Source organism: Drosophila sulfurigaster, chromosome 2L (genome assembly GCF_023558435.1).
Source record: "Drosophila sulfurigaster albostrigata strain 15112-1811.04 chromosome 2L, ASM2355843v2, whole genome shotgun sequence".
Taxonomy (NCBI): Eukaryota; Metazoa; Arthropoda; class Insecta; order Diptera; family Drosophilidae; genus Drosophila; species Drosophila sulfurigaster.
This window is the reverse complement of record NC_084881.1, coordinates 30655474-30675186: the sequence shown is the minus strand read 5'-3', so window position 1 is coordinate 30675186 and position 19713 is coordinate 30655474. Positions and strand designations below refer to the sequence as shown.

General features: G+C 42.5%; 1 protein-coding gene across 3 annotated transcripts; it reads left to right on the top strand.

Annotated features, from left to right (window-relative positions):
• The first annotated feature begins 234 nt into the window (after positions 1-234).
• On the top strand, positions 235-12801 carry LOC133837720 (ATP-binding cassette sub-family G member 1). Of its 3 annotated transcripts, XM_062268582.1 has the most exons (7): positions 235-852; positions 2615-3355; positions 9133-9459; positions 9521-10851; positions 10915-11015; positions 11078-11366; positions 11424-12801. In XM_062268582.1, the coding sequence occupies exons 2-7, from the start codon at positions 3042-3044 to the stop codon at positions 11633-11635; spliced, it is 2574 nt and encodes an 857-aa protein (XP_062124566.1). In that variant the 5' UTR covers positions 235-852; positions 2615-3041; the 3' UTR covers positions 11636-12801. The 3 variants fall into 3 exon arrangements, with proteins under 3 accessions (XP_062124566.1, XP_062124580.1, XP_062124573.1); XM_062268596.1 differs by lacking the exon at positions 2615-3355; XM_062268589.1 differs by lacking the exons at positions 235-852; positions 2615-3355 and adding an exon at positions 8382-9066.
• The last annotated feature ends 6912 nt before the right edge of the window (positions 12802-19713 follow it).

Sequence of the window (19713 nt, the reverse complement as noted above, 5' to 3'; positions counted from 1 at the left end):
AGTAGCGTCGCTACGTTTCCACACAGCTCCCACACGATTTCGTTCTCTCACACACACATTCACATTCCCATATGCCAGCAACAAAGTGAGAGCAGCATCGTGAGAGCGTGACTGCGGGAGAGAGCAAGAGTCACACAGACTCGCAAAAGAGCGCATGATAGGGGGAGCGAGAGAGCGAGATACAGCGCGTAGCTTAGCAGCAGCATTAGCTGTGCTCGCAGTTTCAGTTCTTTTTCGTTCGCGCTGCGCTCAAGTCTCCTCACAAGTCATTGGGGAACAGTCGTCGCGCGACCCGCCGCCAAAGAAGAAACACGTTTAGTACTTTTTTTTCGTTGTCTTTCGAGGTATCTTAATTTAGCCCAAAGACACAGAAGGCAGCACACACAGTACACAGCACACAGCACACCACACACAACATAACACACAGAACTCTCAAATTGTGCTGGAGGAGCTGCTCTTTATGTGTGTTGCTTTAGCTGTGCTCAGCTGTTACCTCTCCCATTCCCCTCGTTCTCGTACCGAATTGTAGTGCAATATAATAAAATAAAACAATTACGTATTAAAAAAATATAAATCGAGAGAGATAGAGAGCGAGACAATAGCTCGTGTGTTTTACCAACAACAACCAGCCAAATTAATGTGAAATATTTGACTGTATAAATGGGCCTAAAATAAAGAAAATCAAAAAGCAATTCAGCTAGCAACACGAGCATCGCTGGCTGTTTCAAGAGAACAACCAACGGCAGCAACAGTATAAAGTATAAAAAAAACAACAAACAACAACAGCAACAACAATTAGAAGAACAAGTTTTACGCGCTGGCAACTCTTGGATTTCATTCTATGGAATTAAGGTAGGCAAACAATAGTTTTTAAGTACACGAGGAATAAAATGGAATTGCGTCGTCCCTAGCGTGACTTCGTTACACGCTTCTTCTCTGCCTCTCACGGTTGGTGGTTGTTGCACGCACTTTCCAACCCCCCCCCGGCTAAACAACAACAACAACAACAAACTGCAGCAGCAGCAGCCATCAGCAGCCCAATGCACCACCGCATAATCAACACCACCGCCAATTGATTGATGGCTTTGGCTGCCATCCTCATCCCAATCCCCCTTACTATGCATTAGCCCCAACTGCGTTCAAATGTGTAAATATTATCAGCTTTGTTTGCACTCGCTTGCTCACATAATACTCAGTCGTAGAGCTGCCATAGGAACAACATGCTTGTTTTAATTTAAACAAAAAAATGTATCTTTAAATGCCTTCCCGTTTTGTATCTACAGAGCGCGCGTGCGTTCTGTTCTGTTTAAACTCTTGTCTGCTTTGTGCGCTCTCTCAGTTCGCAGTTCGCAGTTCTCAGCTCTCAGTTCTTAACTCTCACGCTGCGCTCTCAGCTATGCTGCGAGTGCGAGAAGAATTGGCAAAACATTTTTATTTAATTGTTTACGGTCACAATTTGTTTATGAATATTACCGCAAATATAAATAAATCGCTTAGCAATTCTGTTTGTTGCTGCGGCTGCTGTCTGCTGCATGCATTAATCATGAACTTTCGTCTATTTGTGGGAAGGAAAAGGTCAAGGATACGCCAAATGATAAGACACGCTCCTGCGCCCTACTCTCTGCTCCTTGTATGCACCACTAACCCACTTTTAAAGATATTAAGGTAGGACCTCAAGGTCTACTCCATCCCGAAATTCCATAGAAATGAAGTGTGAAAATGGCTAGGAGCAAGTGATTAACACTATAATTATCATTAACATTATCATTATCATTGGTATTACCATCGACATCATGATTAGACCATTTGCAGCTGCGTCGATAACGCTGATAACTTGGCCCAACATATAACACTTGGCTGGCCAAAAATGAGCAAAGCGATTAGCTACACCAACAACAAGAACAACGACAGCAAGGCCTTTTACACATCTCCGATTAACAGGAAGAGCAGCCGAAACCATATTCGATTGATTGGGCTTATCACAATCGACGCTAATCGCCGAGGCAAACAAATCTGTAATAAATTTATATATTGTATGGGGCACTTCATAGACTGACATTCGCTGAATTGCGAATCGATTCATACACAGCTGCAATCTTATCAGGCAGCCACCTGCGAAAGCATCAAGTCCCAGTCGGGTGCAGCTAAACTCAGAGCGCAGAACTTTCCAAGCACGTGTGGACATCGTACCATAGAATGAGAAACAGACTGTTGTAGGAGAAGTTGCACTTTTTATATAGTCTGAAATCTACACTACTTTATGATTTTCTTTTCGAACAAAGATTAACTTCTTCCTCTTCGTGTACTTGGCGCCAAATCACAACAATAAAATATCTCTGTTTGTTTGTCTTTGCTGATAACTCGAAAGCGAGAATCATCTGGCGACATTGAAAACATCAGTGTCGTTAACATTAGTGCGTTTGTTCTGGCATTGAATGGAAATTAGTGTGTGATTCATGTGACAGTATCGATGAGGTGCTGTGCTGCTGGCAGCTGGCAGCGGAGAACACTGTCCAATGTCTGTCAGTTTGCATTGTTTTGTATGCTGTTATAAACAATCGAAAATAGATGTGTTACATCCTCCAATAAGATTCTTTAATTTACTTCTTTGCAGCTGCTTGGGATGAAGAGAAAGAGAAGCAGCGACAGCGATAGCAACCTGCATTATTCATCGACTTCCAACTACGTAACAGAAATGCCAAGAAATTGTGAACATGATAAACAATGAATAATTCAAAGTACTCGTAAGAGAACGAGCATCGAAATCAGAGAGATTCATATGTAAATAGAGGCAACGCCAAATAAATATAAATAATAAATAGAGAAAACTGAAGCGACAGTGAAATAAAGAAACTAGTAGCTTTAAAGAACTCTCAAAGAGACACAAAGCAGAAGCACAAGCACCAACCAACCAACCAATCAACCAACTGACTGACTGACTGACACATCCTAATGCCAATTGCCAACTGCAACTTTTAAACTGAACTGAACTGAACACAGACACTCACAGTGATTCACAGACCATTGAGTTCTCAGTCATCATGGATGACATGCACGCATCGAATGTGCCACTCGTGGACAAGGAGAACGGCTCCAGCGCCATCATACTGCCCGCCAAGACATCATCCACATCCACATCCACATCGACGTCATCAGCAGTTCACTACAAGAGCTGCAACAATAGCACAACTACAACAACAACAACAACACCGGCAGTAGCAGGAGCCACAGCAACTGGGGAACTATCTGGCACAGTTAACGCCAAGTCTGAGCCAGTGCCACTGTTGAATCAGCTGCAGGCACTGCCCCTCCAGAAGACCACCAATGACCTGAAGCACAGCAATGCCAACTACGGGTGAGTACGAAAGATAAGGCGCACGATTTCATCATTAAAATATTGAGTGCACGTTAATAGGATTAGCATAGCTTATGTCTTGGGGAATGACAGGCGAAAAAATGGAATCGAAATGAGAATGGGAATATGCCAAGGATAATCCCCCTTTCAGGTGGTGCTTCATTTCATGCTCACCTGACCCAAATACGTTAGTTGCTGCTGTGCTCATTAGCTCATAATTTCCCTACCAAAATACCAAATATCTGGCTAATCAGCCAAATCACGCCAGGACACTTTCGAGGCTTGCTTTGTTCAGTTGTCCCATAAATCAAGAGGAGAGCAGGACCCGGAAGATGGGTGTGTTTTTTCCGAATAGCTAATTGAACTAGGCCAAAAATAAACTGGGACAGTCTGGCGGAATGTCATCTCTGGCTAATTTTTGCTATTCAACCCACACACGCAAAATGGCGGCGCACCTTAGCAAAAGGAAGTGAAAAATCGATAGACAAAGCACATGCAACAAATGCTAACGGAATGCTAGCTGGCCCCTTGGTCATCATCATCCTTGAGTCGAGTCAAGCACACTTTTAAGGAGCAGCACAAATCGCGTGCGAGCTGAGAAATGTGCAGTGTCGTCATTCAATACGAACATAATTCTGTAATACTTTTGTGATTATAGTTACAGACTTTGATTTAGTAACCATAATTTGCAAACGGTCGCGGGATGGAAAACAAAACCTGCATTCTAAAATATTGCTCAATCTAATCAATTGTATGTCCTTCAACGTATAAAATATTTGTAAACGAGTTAATAGTGAATAAGTTGGTAACTATACGACCTTGCTTCGATGTAGCTGCCCAGAGCGACGTTGTAATTAAAATGCTAATAGAACATCTAATAGAACATTGAAGCACCCACGCTCAAATCAATGCCACACACCGTACACGCCCATCTCCGCCTCCTCAAGCGAAAGTAATTAAAATAGTCGATCCTGTGTCGTTCTTTCACAAGAGATGCAACAACTGCTGCACGGACTGCTGGACTTTTCCGTAGTTCACCGAGCAGAGACAAAAGCCAACCTTAGCACAGAGACAGAGACAGAGACAAGAACATTTGTAAATGCCTGGCACATCCTTACATCTTTTTTCCCCTTGAAAGCGCTTCTCTATTCTCTGGTTCGTTATTGTCGGCACTGCCATAAATAATACACGCACACTTATTCCCATTGAATGGGAGGAAGAATGGGCCTACATGTCGTATGAGCAACTATTCGTACTACAACTAGCTGGCAGCGAAATAAATATGTAACTGCGAGTTGAAACGGCAAAGGCGAAAAGGCCACATTGTCAGAAACAATAGCGAAGCAAAGCGGATAAAGGAACCGACAATGGGAATCGCCTAAAAATATACTCTTTCCTATAGAGAGGGAAATAAACTGCTAACCGAAATTTATTTGATTCAACTTTAAACACTGCAATACAATTTTCTATATACCTATGTTGATATTCATTGGATTGAAATTGTAATATAATACTATCATATGCTACCCAATTCAAGTTTATAAACGCAATATATTTATAAATTACATATATTTTGCTTCCATTTGTATTCAAAGTTTTGAATGCAGCTCAAATAACTTTCTGTTTTTCTGTGTTTATGCATTATTAACAAATATTCAGCTACTATTTTGAACATGCAGGGTATTAAGGCATATCGGCAAGCCTCTTCGATACTATATGCTTTCATGCCTCGTGGCAACGACGACGCCGCGGGCTTGGAAAAATCGAACATGCCGACAAGCCGACAAGCGGACAAGTTGTCCAAACTTAGCTGTAGTCAGTTTTAGTTGCTGTTTCAGTTTCAGTTTGAGTTGAGTTGAGTTCATTTCTCTGTTTCTCCGTTCTCTGTTCTGTGTTCTCTGCGGGCGCCTTTCAACCATATTGCGTTGGTGTCTTTTTTTTGTGGTGTTCGTCCATTTTCATTTTTCCGTGCTTCGATTTGTCTTTAAATATTTATGTGCATATTAGAAACGACAGCGATTGCCATAAGAAATTTATATAGCTAAACGGGTCGCGATGTTGACGCTCTCTTCGGCTCTTAAAGTCGGCCACCTTTCGGGCGAAACGTGCTACGATTATGCAATGCAAAGTTGCGACAACGACGAGGAGTTCACTGTGTTGGCCAACCAACCACACAACCCACAAGCAAAACCAAATGTTTCAATGCAGGGCAATAAAAGCAAAGAAAAACCCCAAGCAGACACTTGGGCGCCGCAGTTGCTAAGTTGCTAATTCCTGTCAGCTTGTGAATCCTCCAAGGCAAGGCAAGGCAAGGAGGTGCTTGGTGCTTGGTGACTTGGACAGCGTCAAGGCAGCCATAAAAGTCCGCTTCGCACACTCCAGACACATTGACCTTTTCCCACACCTCGAGGTCAGCTAGCTAGCATTCCATCAAGGCGAGACGAGGCAAAGCACAAGGTGCAATCGTCCACTCTGGACAGAGAGACCAACGAACGAACATTAGATAATAGGTTACCCCGTTCGAGATACCCACTCAAGATACATTAATTGCGCAGTCTTAAGGTTGTTGTTGTTGTACATAGGTTTAACCCCACCTCGCTATCACACACTGTACTCGACCAAGTTATCGGCCTTTTGTCACAGTCTTTGTCTCTTCTTGCGACACGCGTATGCAGTGGATTTGCAATGTCGTTTTTTTGTTGTTTTTTAATTGAGAGTAAAGCATTTAAATGCGACACATACACATTTTTAGCATACTCACATTCTCCACTCTCGTATCTGGTCATGTGTATATTAATAACAATGAATATGACTTTCGTTTAGATTAGGCAGCAGCTCAGTTTTACCCAGCTGGTAGATGTATGTTAGAATGCCTAATTGTCGCTGAGCTCAGATGATCTAATGTGTTTTTTGCACCAGCTGATATTTCCGGCTAGCCTTAATCAGTGCTAAACAACAATGTAACTATGCATGACCCGCTTGGCTGGGCAAAGAGCAATTGAATTCTTGAAGTAGCAGTAGCAGCTGTTTTATTACCCTGCTAATCAATCAATATAATCAATTCCATAATGGTCTAATGGTAGTTTAAATTGGCAGCAGGAACTTGGCAACAATTACAACGCCTTAAGATTGATAAGCACTTATACTTATCGTACCCTGTGCGCCACGAGTGCCCAAAGTGGGGTATATAAATTACGCGAAAGTGTGAATTGTAATTCGAGGGTCGATAATGAAATTGTGAATTTCAAATAAGAGCAGAAGAAAAATACTTTTCTTGATCCAAAATACTACAGTACTCTCGTGTTTTTTGCTTCGCTAATTTGCTTCCAGCAACCAACTGCACAAAAGTACAAAGTACAAAAAAGAGCTCACGGATCATTCCTAACTCAAACAAAGAAGAAAAGAATTTTCAATGTCCATGTCTGTCAGTCAGTCTTGGCCCGTCTCGCATTGAGTCAGCGGAACAAACGAGTCGCGTGCATTTCGCAAGAGCGTCGCACACAAAGTGTTGCTGCTGCTTCGACAAGTTGGCTTGGGGCTTCGTTGGGTTCGTTAACATTAACATGCACTGAACGAAGCCAGTGCGGCCGCTGAGTGCTGAGTGCAAAGCGAGTACATGCGCACTTAAAATGTACCCAGTCGAACTAGCAGCTGAGTGCACGCGCACCGAGAAATCCGCGGGAAACGATTCACGATACACGATATACGACGAGCGGACACCCGGACAGACAAACCGGGCCAGCAGATGGCAATGGATGTGGTTGTGGTTGTGGTTGTGTTTGTGGTTCTCGTTCTAGCTCTAGCTGAGGCTGCTGCATGGTGGTGACGAAGTGGTTAACGGTGGGGAAAGCTTCACTCGTTTTTATCGTATCAAGCTAAAAGCAAACTGCAAAAATTACAAACACAAATGAGTCGATGACGTTGACACTGTTGTTGTTTTGATTTCGCATATGTGTTGGTAACAATGCGATTGAGAGAGTGCGTTGGTATTAGTTGGCGACGACGTCGACTGCAGATAGACAACAGCTGACTCGTCGTTCTGGTCTGTATACAAACAGTCAGACAGTCTGTGGCTCGATCTCTTTTGCCAATTGCCTCGCCACGCTGCCAATTTCGATTGTTTCGTTTTTGCTCTGCGGCACATGGCTGTAATTTGCTGTAGCCAAAGATGATTGCTGCCCGCAAAACTAATTGACAACAGTGCGTCCCCCCACCTCCCCCAGCATTCCCATTTGGTATTCGAACAGTGAAAGAATTTCAATTGCTTCATTAATCCAAAGATTCTTCAGTCCACAAAAACATTTACCACACACTGCGGAAATATTATCGCACTAAATGTGTGCGGTACTTAACGCAAATATTTAATGGAATGAAAACAAATAAAATCGGCAACCCAAGAACACTTGAAACAAAATCAACTCTCTCTCAGCAGCGAATTTAAGATACTCCAGTCAAGCAATTTAATACGAAATTCTGCAAACCTATGTTAATTATGTAAAAAACAAAACCGAAATTCTCATGTGAAGATAGAGGACACTGGGTATTAAACTTCTTCAAAGGTAAATAATTTGTGTGTTGCAAATTATGATTAAAGATAGTCTGAGTATGAAAAGTAATTTTTTCTAATAGCATCAATAATAAGATAAATATTTATGGAGGTACTTACCGATTATTCAGTTGCATTCGAAATTCTGCAAATGAGAAGGCAAGAAAAAAACGTAAATTAATAAAGTATGACAAATAAGTTTTTGGGCTATTTATAATTTATTAGTATTGAATGACTTAGCATGCATTCTTTACATTTATCTTCCACTGGAGTGTTCTATTTCCCTATTTTTAGTATCAATTAAATTGTAGGATGAGCAATTTGCCATGCACCATCAATCAGTCTTAAATAGTTTGCACCCAAATTGTTATTATTTCATGTATAGGAAATTGGCTTGCATTCGATATTGGCGGTCTACTTTGGCCAATAGTCACTACAATTTTATATGCATACGTATAATATGTATTGATATAGTTCAGCATATTAATGAACATGCTTAAACGAACACTCACGCTGTCATGAATGACAATCGCACGGCATTTTATGAATGGGAAGCAAGTCGAACTTTGCCCCTTACACGCATCAGTGATGGTGGCTGCTATTGTGCTATTGGACTTGTGTGGGTCGGAAATAAACAAAGAGGGGCAACGTAAAGTGGCAAATACTTGTGAAGCTTGCGGCTCAGCGATGCTGATAGCGCTTGATTGATTGGGACTATTGCTCATTTAGCTCCAATTGATAAAACAGCCAGCTGATAGTAGGCAGTGATAGACACAGAGACGCAAACAGAGAGACAGAGAAAGAAGGAGAATAATTTAAAATGTGCCTGTGACTGCGTGGTGCAACTACGAGCAGCAAGAAGGAGTATGCCCAACAGCTTGGAGCTAACGCTAATCAGCTGCAGCAGCACTGAGAGCAACAGCGCCCTTCCTCCCCATCCGCATTCCCCTGGCATCACGAACTCGCAGTATGAGGATGCGCAACGCAGGCGCTCCGCGTATGCTGAGGCGTATGCGGATATGCTGCAGGATGTCGCCAAGTGCAATCTGCACAGGACGCAACGTTCTATGTCCTTTGTTCAAACCAAACTGACTAAAAACGGTTGTGTGAGCGCCCTGCAACGACCCGAAGACGGGACTCCATGCTGGCTAAGAAAGCCACTTAAGTAGGCTCCCAATTCTTAAGTCATCCAATCCCATCTAAAATATATATTGTATGTATCTCTTTGCAGCTCACAAAATAACCTGTGCAATGGGAGACTCAATTCAACGACTCCTGGCGCCCTCAATAACCATGTGTTGGCTCCCAAGGTGCAGAACAACAGCAGCCCCAATGGCCAGAAGAAGGGCACAATCTCGTTGTCCCATCTGCCACAGCGGCCGCCAGTGGACATTGAGTTCCGTGACATCTCCTACTCTGTGCCTGATGGACACTTGCGCGGCTTTAAGACCATTCTGAAGAGTGTGTCCGGCAAATTTCGCAATGGACAAATCACGGCCATTATGGGACCTTCTGGAGCGGGCAAGAGCACGCTGATGAATATCCTTGCGGGTTACAAGTGAGTGCGATGTAATTATCTGTGCTGGGCAGCATTGTAACTATTCTTTTATCTTTTGCAGAACATCACAGCTAAGTGGCTCGGTGCTGATCAACAGCAAAGAGCGCAATCTGCGCAGATTCCGCAAACTCTCCTGCTACATCATGCAGGACGATGTGCTCATCGCGAACCTCACAGTGCGTGAGGCCATGATGGTGGCCGCCAATCTCAAGCTGGGCAAGAATATGATCAGCTATGCCAAGTGCGTAGTGGTCGAGGAGATACTGGAAACGATTGGCCTCAAGGAGTCGGTGAACACGCTCACTTGCAATCTGTCTGGTGGCCAGCGAAAACGGCTCTCAATTGCTCTCGAGCTGGTCAACAATCCGCCGGTCATGTTCTTCGATGAACCAACCTCTGGCCTGGACAGCTCCACTTGCTTCCAGCTAATTTCACTGCTCAAATCTCTGGCGCGCGGAGGACGCACCATTGTCTGCACAATTCATCAGCCCTCGGCTCGGCTGTTCGAGAAGTTCGATCATCTGTATCTGCTGGCCCAGGGCCAGTGTGTCTACGAGGGACGCGTGCATGGTCTGGTGCCTTACTTGGCCTCGCTGGGCTACGAATGCCCCTCTTACCACAATCCCGCTGACTATGTGCTCGAGGTGGCGTCGGGTGAATACGGCGAGGCGGTGCCCAAGCTGGTGGAGGCAGTCAAGAGTGGCACTTGCAAGAAGTACATGCACAAGGATTACGGCGTGAATCTGGCAAACGCCAAGGGCATTATTGCCAACGACATAATCAAGGGCAACGGCAGCGGCACAGACAACAGCAGCGCCAACACAGCGCCTTCGACGACGGCAGCAGCCACGATCAAATTGGAGGACGAGAAGCCGCCGAAAGCGCTCGAGGCAATTGCCGACGATGCGGACGCGGATGCAGACGAGTTAACCGAACTGAAACCACCGAAGCTGGAGGCTCAGCAGTCGCAGAATTCCGACTGCAGCGTCATCAACATGCCCACCACCAACGACGACAGCTGCAGCTTCAGCTCGTCAAAGGGTGGGCAAAGCCAGAACGCTGTCTCTGGCGGCACAAATCCCGTTGTGGGCTGCATGACATCGCTGTTGGACTCGCATGAAAGCGTCGTCACATTGCCCAACAAGACGGGATTCCCCACGAGCGGCTGGACGCAGTTTTGGATACTTTTAAAGCGTTCATTTCGCACTATTATGCGCGACAAGATGTTGACGCATATGCGACTCGCTTCGCACGTCATTGTGGGCGCCATCATCGGCATGATCTACTACGATGTGGGCAACGAGGCCAGCAAGATCATGAGCAATGCCGGCTGCATCTTCTTTGTCTCTTTGTTCACCACTTTCACGGCCATGATGCCCACCATTCTAACCTGTAAGTGGAACATAGCTTTTGAGCTGTTTAAATGAATTCTAATTTGGGCTTTCTTTGTCACAGTTCCAACGGAGATGTCGGTGTTTGTGCGGGAGCATCTCAACTATTGGTACTCCCTGAAGGCGTTTTACTTTGCCAAGACCATAGCCGATATTCCCTTTCAGGTGAGAAGCGATTGCAATCACTTGTAGATCATCCACTAAATACCATCTTTATCTCCATTTAGATTGTCTTCTCGAGCGTCTTTGTGCTCGTCGTCTACTATTTGACCTCGCAGCCCATGGAACTGGAGCGCATCTCAATGTTTGTGCTAATCTGTGTGCTCAACTCTCTAGTGGCCCAATCTTTGGGTCTACTCATTGGTGCTGGCATGAACATCGAGACAGGCGTCTTTCTAGGTCCTGTCACGACGATTCCAACGATTCTCTTCTCGGGTTTCTTTGTCAATTTCGATACCATACCGGCGTATTTACAGTGGGTCACATATGTCAGCTACGTGCGCTATGGATTCGAGGGTAAATAACTGTTCATTCCTATATTAAAGTTCCTTAATTAGCAATCCGTATTTCCAGGTGCCATGGTGTCCATCTATGGCATGGATCGAGCCAAGCTGCATTGCAATGAGATCTACTGTCATCATCGAGTACCCAAGAAGTTCTTGGAGTGGATGTCCATGGAGGACGCTCGCTTCTGGGTCGATGCCGTCGCCCTGCTTGGCATCTTCTTCGCCCTCCGCATCATTGCGTATTTTGTGCTCCGCTGGAAGCTGCATATGATACGTTAAGCAGACGATCTGTTCTTTGTACTCCCTAAGACTAGGATAAGTTGGAATCATCAAATCTATTGTAAATAGAAGTCGCGCAATAGGAATTTATGTTCGAGGACCGTAGATAGGCGTAGCTTAATGGTGCTTCGACATTTCGACTTGTTTTCCCTCATATGGTTTTTTCATTGAATTAAAGGTTCTACTTAAAGATTACCACAACCACCACAACAACAACAAAATATACCAAATAGCGAGTAGATCGAACGCAGAGCTCCCAACAACAAAAATATCTGGCCAACACAAATCGAAATTCGCATAAACACAAAACGTCTAGTTCGTTAAGGTTTTACATTTATATAGAGTATATAGGCATGCATGACTATTGATTATTGATTATTGATTATTACAATTGATTAATAATTATTGATTAGCGTAAAATAGGCACGTTCACAAACACACACACAGAGACACACAAAATACTCTCAGAAAACAAGCAAACAATATTTAACCCATTCAAGTGTAAATCTTGTGACCAAGCAGAAGAGTCTGAACTTAAATAGGTTGAAAATTATAACAAATTGTAGAGAAGTCGTTAAACCCGTGTACCCGACCGACACCGCGTAGCTCCCATAGATAAAACACTTAAATCGGCATCCGTGAACTCTCAAGTACATTTGTACATCAATACTCCGTCTCCATATCCATCTTCATAGAAAGTGCAATTTTACCCAACGTTCTTTATAGATCAGTCCGTCCCTATTTTGACCCAACCAATCAACGTGACGTATAAACCAATCCACCTTTTTGCCAACGTTTTCAGCTAGTTCGTGTTCAAACTAATTTGCAAATCGGTTAGTTAGGAACGTGCTTAGAAATTGAAATATTTGTAAACAACAAACAGAGCAACAAACTGAACCTTGTGATACACACTCATAATCAATATGACAACAAAAAGTGCGAGGGGAATTCGTTTGTGTCCAGGCAAAACTGGTGATATGAAGCAATTATTACTATTATTACGATTATTATTATATGTAGCTACTATTCTTACGGCAAGTCGATTAATCTTCAATAACGTGTTTGTAATTTACGGCATATGTGTGATTATATATTATCTTTTAATTTAGTAAATCTTTAGTTGTATTATTAAATCTGTCAGCAAAATAAACGCAATATGAATTCAACATTTTTTATTTGAAATTTGATAAACAAACGCAATCTGAAAGGCCAACAAAATTAAGCCAAAGAATGTAAAAGGGGAATTCGGACGTATTCAATTAATGCTTCGATTAATTTGCCCCCATTTAATTATACATCATTTTGTGATAAATTTAGAAATTATAAAAGCAAATCGCAAATCCAAATTTGTAACTTGTAAACTTCTAAAACAAGAAGCTGTTGCCACATATTCAGCATCCTGTGAGGATCGATACTTGTAATTGTCTAGACTCTAGAATGGCAATCCAATTAATTAGCAAACGCGTTAAGTACTACATTCTTAGTTGTAGCCATTAAATCTAATAAACAACATAAAAAACGGAAACAAACATATTTAAAGCGAATGTTCAACTGTATAATAAAATAAAATTAAACATAAACACACACACACACGGCCTGCACATATACACAAACTGTCAAACACATACACACACATAACAGTAGAATATTTTTAATAAAGAAATTAAATATATCATACAATAACAGCAACATTCCTTTATTCATTTTGCTATACTTTGAAATTGAATTTCTAATGCGCGCAACTTCAAACGAAATTCTAAAGTTGCATTGCACACAGCAGTTGTCTCACTCGCACTAACGAGCTATAAAGAAAGCTCGAAAGAAAAAGCTTAAATTGTGGTTCATGTCTGAACTAAATACTGCTGGAGCTTAACAAAAGCTTTCATTGAAAAGTTGCCAGACTTATCAACCTAACAAGTATTTATTTTATTTGTAACGCAATTAATTGGTTTTAATGTTAAACCGCAAATTGTTTCTAATTTATACTCCTTAATTTAAAAATATACTACTATACACTGAATACACTGACTATACTAACTATATTATTACACACAAGATATTTTGATCAGTGTAGCATTCCCATACTCTCAATGGCGTCATGTATTCTAACATCAATATTGCAAAACCATTTGACATTTGTAACGCTGGCGATGGGCACAAAACGATGCTGACTGCAGCGCAGTCCGTGTAATGGGTGTGAGCGAGAGGGGGTTGAGGTAGGGCAATCGGAAAGAGGACAGGACAGAGGCGCAATGTAGCCGGTCAAACGGAGTGATTTTTATTGGCTTGTTGCTTTTTCGATTCACTGATAAATTGTTAATGTCAAGCCACGCACATACACCATCGCACACACATACAAACACTCACATATACACACACACACACACACACACACACATATGCTTGTAAAATGCAATGTTACAAATTTATTATTTATGTGGCGCTAAGCTTTGCTGTGCATAGAGAGTAGCCAAGAGGGGGGAGACAGACGGAGGGGACAGAGACGGTTGACTTTCACACAGCGCGACAATTTTTGCTATACAACGATGCAGCTGGATAGAAAGAGTGAGAGAGAGAGAGAGAAGGAAATGTTGCCAAGAGGGCAATGATAATATTTTGGGTAAAAATTTGCGCCGCATAAAATAGCATTTTCTATGTCTGTGTGTGTGCATAGAAAATTGTTATGCAAAAAGCAGAGACAATTTCAATAAATCAAGCAAACGAGCCAAAACTGCAACTGGAAACTGAAACGCATGTTTACTGTTAGTCAACAGAGAGAGAGACAGAGAGAGAGAGAGAAAAAGAGGGAGAGGGAGAGAAACGGAGCAAGAGTATAGAAAGGGACAATTAATGCAGCTGCCAAAACAACAAGCGACCGTTGTCGACCCGAACCCGTCGAGCAATTCGCACTTTAATTAATTAGACATTCATTTTCAACAGCAAGCTGCAACTGCAACCTGCAACCTGCAGCCCCTGAGGCAGCAGCCCCTTGCACCCCAACCAAACAATTCGCCTATTCACCTGGTTGTCTGTCCGTCCGTCTCTCTGCCTGACTCTCTGTCTGACGTTGTCCCCTCGGATGGGCATCGGCATCGGCATCGGCATCGACGTCGGCGTTGGAATTTGGTGCCAGCCATTATGCTTCGCAGGCGTAATAAATTAGCACAAACATGCCACTAAAATGAGCACGCCCCCCAGTGCCCGAAGGCGAGGCGAGGCTGACCCACTGTAAAATGCTGTCAATGCAGTTCACATGCCAACGCAATTCCATTTTGGATGCAACAACAGCACGTCTGGGATTTGGCCAGGGATTTGCGCACAATGTGTTTAGTGGCAAACGGCTCTACAGTGACTCAACCGCTGACGGAGCTGAAGAGCAAGCAGGAGGACGACGACGACAACGATGATGAAGCTGACGATGATGAAAACATGCCCAATCCAATCCCAATCCCAAGCACAAGTGCAAGTGCAATGCGAGCCAAGCAAATCAAATGAGATGCAATGCAATGCATAGTCAAGTAACGTTGCCGCCAGTTCCTGAGGGAATCGCCTGACATTAATTGTTGTTGCAACTTTAAGTTGCCACAACATTGTCGTACTTCCAGAGACAGATTGAGAGCGAGAGAGAGAGAGAGAGAGAGAGGAAGTGACTGCAAGAAACTTTAAGAAGTGAGCAAGCTCGACTGAGAACTATGATATACCCATTTAACAATTATACATTATTTAGCGTAGAGTATTCGAAATTTTTCATCAATTTCATCTCTTTAAAATCATATCTGAAATATCTTCATCGTAACCTTCAAATAATAAAAGAAGAGTCTCAAGTAGAGAGAAACAAACAAGTTTATGTCAGTCTTATATATTTAATTTCTATTTTTCAGTTGCTACCACTTGATAATACCCTTTGTGCTCTGTGGCCAGCAGGTATACAACATTATCATTCACTTCGATTGCTGCCTCTAGATGGTGTGTGGCAAGTCCACTTGCAGCTGCCTTCTCTCTTGCTTTGCTTTGCTCCGCTCCACTCTGCTGTTGCTGTTGCTTTTCCTGTTGCTTCTTTGCTCTTGCGCACTTTTCATCTTGGCGCTGCATACGAAATTTATGGGTTTTATTATGTGATTTATGCAATGCGCGCTGTCCGCGACGGGGCACGCAACTCGCAACTGGCAACGTGCGGATTTTTTACGCCGGAAATGTGCCCATCGACTGCGTGTTAAGTCTCGCACACACACACACACAGAGAAGCACACACATATGTACATGTGTGGCCAGTGCACTATGGTCCAGCCGACCACTTTTCTTGATGGAAAACCAATTTTTGAAAGTTAACAGAAGTCCGCGATTTTGGCGTCGTTGGATCAAGAAAAGAATAGACTCTAATGTTGCGTACCAAGAATTTCAATAGAGGGCGCCACTTTCGCGAAATCAGCTTTTAAACACAGCTGATGTGATGCAATAGCACGTGTTGTGGAAAAGTGCAGAATTTAGTGCAATTTAAAATTGAGTATAAAACTAAATAAAACGATAATTTGTTTCAATTTTTGCGATGAATTTTAAAGAGTGTGGTTTGTTCTACATGTTTTGTTATGTGTATCGTATAAAACAGTTATAATATCTTCGTAATTTTATCTTAAAGTGTGTCGTGCAACTTGGGCCAATTTGAAAATAAATCTCATTTTCAAATAGACTTATGAAGTTGTGTTCAAGGTTGTTCAGGCAAGAGACCAATTGTGTGACGTAGAGAAATTAATTCCTGTTCGATTGTATATAGTTTACAAGGCCATAAGCGCCGTTCTTCTTTGAATTTTGCATTTTTATATCATAACCTCAATTGCAAAAAATGCACTATTTTAGGTTAGATGAAAATCAATGACGAGGAAAAATAGCAAAGTTTATATTTTTTGCTAACTTTTAAGGAATATCTATAAATAGTAATTGGATATGAGTAACTTAAGAGCTATTTTACCAAAACAAGAGTCCAAAATATTGGTTAAATCGGACAATAAATTGCAACAAAAGTGCGATATTTTAAGTCCGTTTCAATAAGCAATATATGGCTCTACTGATATTACAGATCTTAAATGAGAACACTATATACTCAAACAAATGTTATTACATATGACAAGTGAAATTTAAAAGTTAATAAAAAGATTTTAGACGATTTGAGGCGACTGCTGAGAACATGTTTAGTTTTTGTTGAGGGTGATGATGCAGAAAACCATAATAATTTTTATTTTACAGATATATATAGACTTATAATTGATGAATATGCTTTAATTATATGTAAACATATAGCAAAAAATTATTTTCCATTGAGTCTTAATCCCTTAATATTATGAAACCGACTTGAAGAAACAGTTTCGTTGAGCTAGCAAAAAAACTCAATTTCTTATGATCAGAAGTGAAATTAATGAAAATTTAATGATATAATACTCCAAATTTAGGTCAAAATTTATAAATTTGTTAATTTTTTAAATCATCCACATATAAAAAAAAAAATTAAAAAAAAAAAAAATAATTCCAATAGGAGTAGACACGCCCACTTTTCACAAATTATGCTAGGGACTTTCCTTAGTTGAAATAAAAAAACCGCATCAAAAAATCTCATGTAGTTTAGGAGTTATTCATTTCCATCAAGAAAAGTGGTCTCCTGGACCATAGTGCAGTGTTGGGGCAAAGAGCAGAGGAAGAAGCAGCAAGTTTTTTATTGCTCCGACGAGTTTTTATTGCACAGCTCTCGTGTTTTACTTATTTAATTTCTCAGCTGGCTGGTTGGTTGCGTTGGCCAGCGTTGTCTTTGTAATTGACAGGACACCGAGTGATATACCGCTGCTCGAGAGAGACGCGTGTTCTGTGTTGCATTATGCGCCGAAAAGCATGCCACAATTCGCATTACAGACCCCGATAACGCCATCTAACCGAGAACGTGCTATAAATTCCAATCAGAGTCGCCGCAACGTCGCCTTTCCCATCGCCATCGCCATCGCCATCGCTATTGTCAATCAACAGACACAGTAAGGCACACCGCAAGAAAGAAATCTATACAAACTATGCTGATGCAGAGGTTATGTGATACTTTTCTCCTCTGCAATGCTCTATCTACATTTTTGGAATTCAAATTGTATTTAATTGAAATTTATAGAAAGAATCAACACTTTGTTTTCTCTCTCTTATTAATCCTATATGTGTTTTGGTATCCGAATCTTATACAACATTTCAAGTGCATTACTTTCGGCTTGAAATAAAAATTTTTCTCGCAGTGCATACACACACTCACACACGCAGCTCCGGTGTGAATGTATTTACATTTCCGGGCGAGTCAGGGACACAGGTGAACCCCATCGGCGTGGCAAGAGGCACGGTGGCGGATACGCATGCCATGGGGCTTGAGCTTCACATGTTATTGCTATCGTTCTCTTCCCCCCCCATGCCTTCCCCTTCGTCCTTGTCCGCTTTGCAGTTTAAAGCCGCCAAATAAAAGAAATTTATTGCACTTTTGCAATTATTGCAAACCAAAGCCATAACCGAGCTACGTCCAGAGAGCGGCTGTTTCACGCCTCGCTAACTTGTCCCTGGGCCTGCCCCTTCACATGGTAACAGAAGAGGGCTGGGGCTTCGAGAGGGGGGAGGAGGGGTTTCGGTTCGAGTGGGCATAGGCCTCGGGGACTCACAGAAATTTTATTTTTATTGTGCTCGACACTTAACTTTATTAATTTTCCAACCTCGCCAATGACGAGAGTTCTGGCCACGCTCTGGGGCACAAGTTGCTGTCGTTGCAGGGACGCAGAGCGGGGGTGTGAAAGGGGCAGTTGTTGCTTTAGTAATCCATTACCGCAGGTGCCGTAAAAATGCTTAGTTTACGATTTGCGATTAACGCGAAACAAGTGCGCCATAAAATTGCCGCGTTCTGCCTTTTGTTTTGTACGATTTCCCCTCGACTCCCGATTCGCGCTTCTCTTTCACACTCGTTCTACTTTTATTTCGCTTTATTGCACTGCTTCTTGTCGCGACTACTTGTGTCCTAATGTCCCGAAACGCTGCCTGGATTTAGCCCACATCTGGCCCATTATTCGATTAATTTCAATAAAACGAAAATTCCATTTGTTGTCATCAAATGTTTTCGATACAAACACTTTGTTCGTTATCTCTATCTCTCTCTCTCTCTCTCTCTCTTGCTTTCTTAGTTATTCTCTCTTTCGGCGGATTCGCAGATAAAAATACTTTTTATGAGTGAGCTACTAAATTTTGGAGAAACTTTTAATTAAAAGGCGCGAGCCAGGAAACAGTTGGCCAAACTGCGCGTAGCTGATGCAACGATTCAACGATTCCACATCGCCCCGTGGGACGGGACAGGGCAGATAGAAATAGAAAGGCGGTCAAACAAACCGGGAGACAGACGGACATATGCCGCATCGCATAGCAACGGGAGCTGAAATTAGTCGAGGGAAATTATGCAAAAAGCATAAGTGCAAAAAGCGGACACTTAATCACTCAACTTCCTGCCGGAAAAGACGGCAGCCAGCACCGAAAGAAATTAAAGTGAAGTATGCCCAAAAACTTGGGCTGCTCAAATTTGGATCAAATGGCGCCCAGGACGAAGCAGGACGAGCTAAACTAGACGTGGTCGGTACGCTTCGAAAGCACATAAATTTTAATAATTTATCCCATATTATTCCACTTAAGTCGTTTAGATTTTCATAATAAATTAATAACGACAAACGCTGCGACGTCTTTCTATGGCGAATAAGGCGACCTTGCGGCTCTTCTTCTTCTGCCTTCTTCTTCTCCCTCTCCCACTGGGCCACCGGACAAACAAGAAGAGAAGGCAGCAGCCTTGTGAGTAGCTGCGGCGGCATCAATTGCCAAGGCGCAAAGTTCTTTGCTGTTTTGTCAGTGGGGAGACTGACTATTAAACCACCATAGCAAAAGGAATAACCCACAGCAGGAATTGCTCTAGAGCATCTCGGAAGAGACTCGATTTGGGGTTCAGCTGGAAGGAGGAGGTTCGCCCCGGATGTGCGTTACTGTTACGTGGACTGTGTGGACTTTGCTGCTGCTGCTGCTGCTGCTGTTTGTGG

Coding starts and splice junctions, on each gene's coding strand:
- LOC133837720 (XM_062268582.1), top strand. CDS start 3,042: ATGGATGACATGCACGCATCGAATGTGCCACTCGTGGACAAGGAGAAC. Junction 11,016..11,077: donor TAGCCGATATTCCCTTTCAG/GTGAGAAGCGAT, acceptor ATCTCCATTTAG/ATTGTCTTCTCGAGCGTCTT. Junction 11,367..11,423: donor CGTGCGCTATGGATTCGAGG/GTAAATAACTGT, acceptor CCGTATTTCCAG/GTGCCATGGTGTCCATCTAT.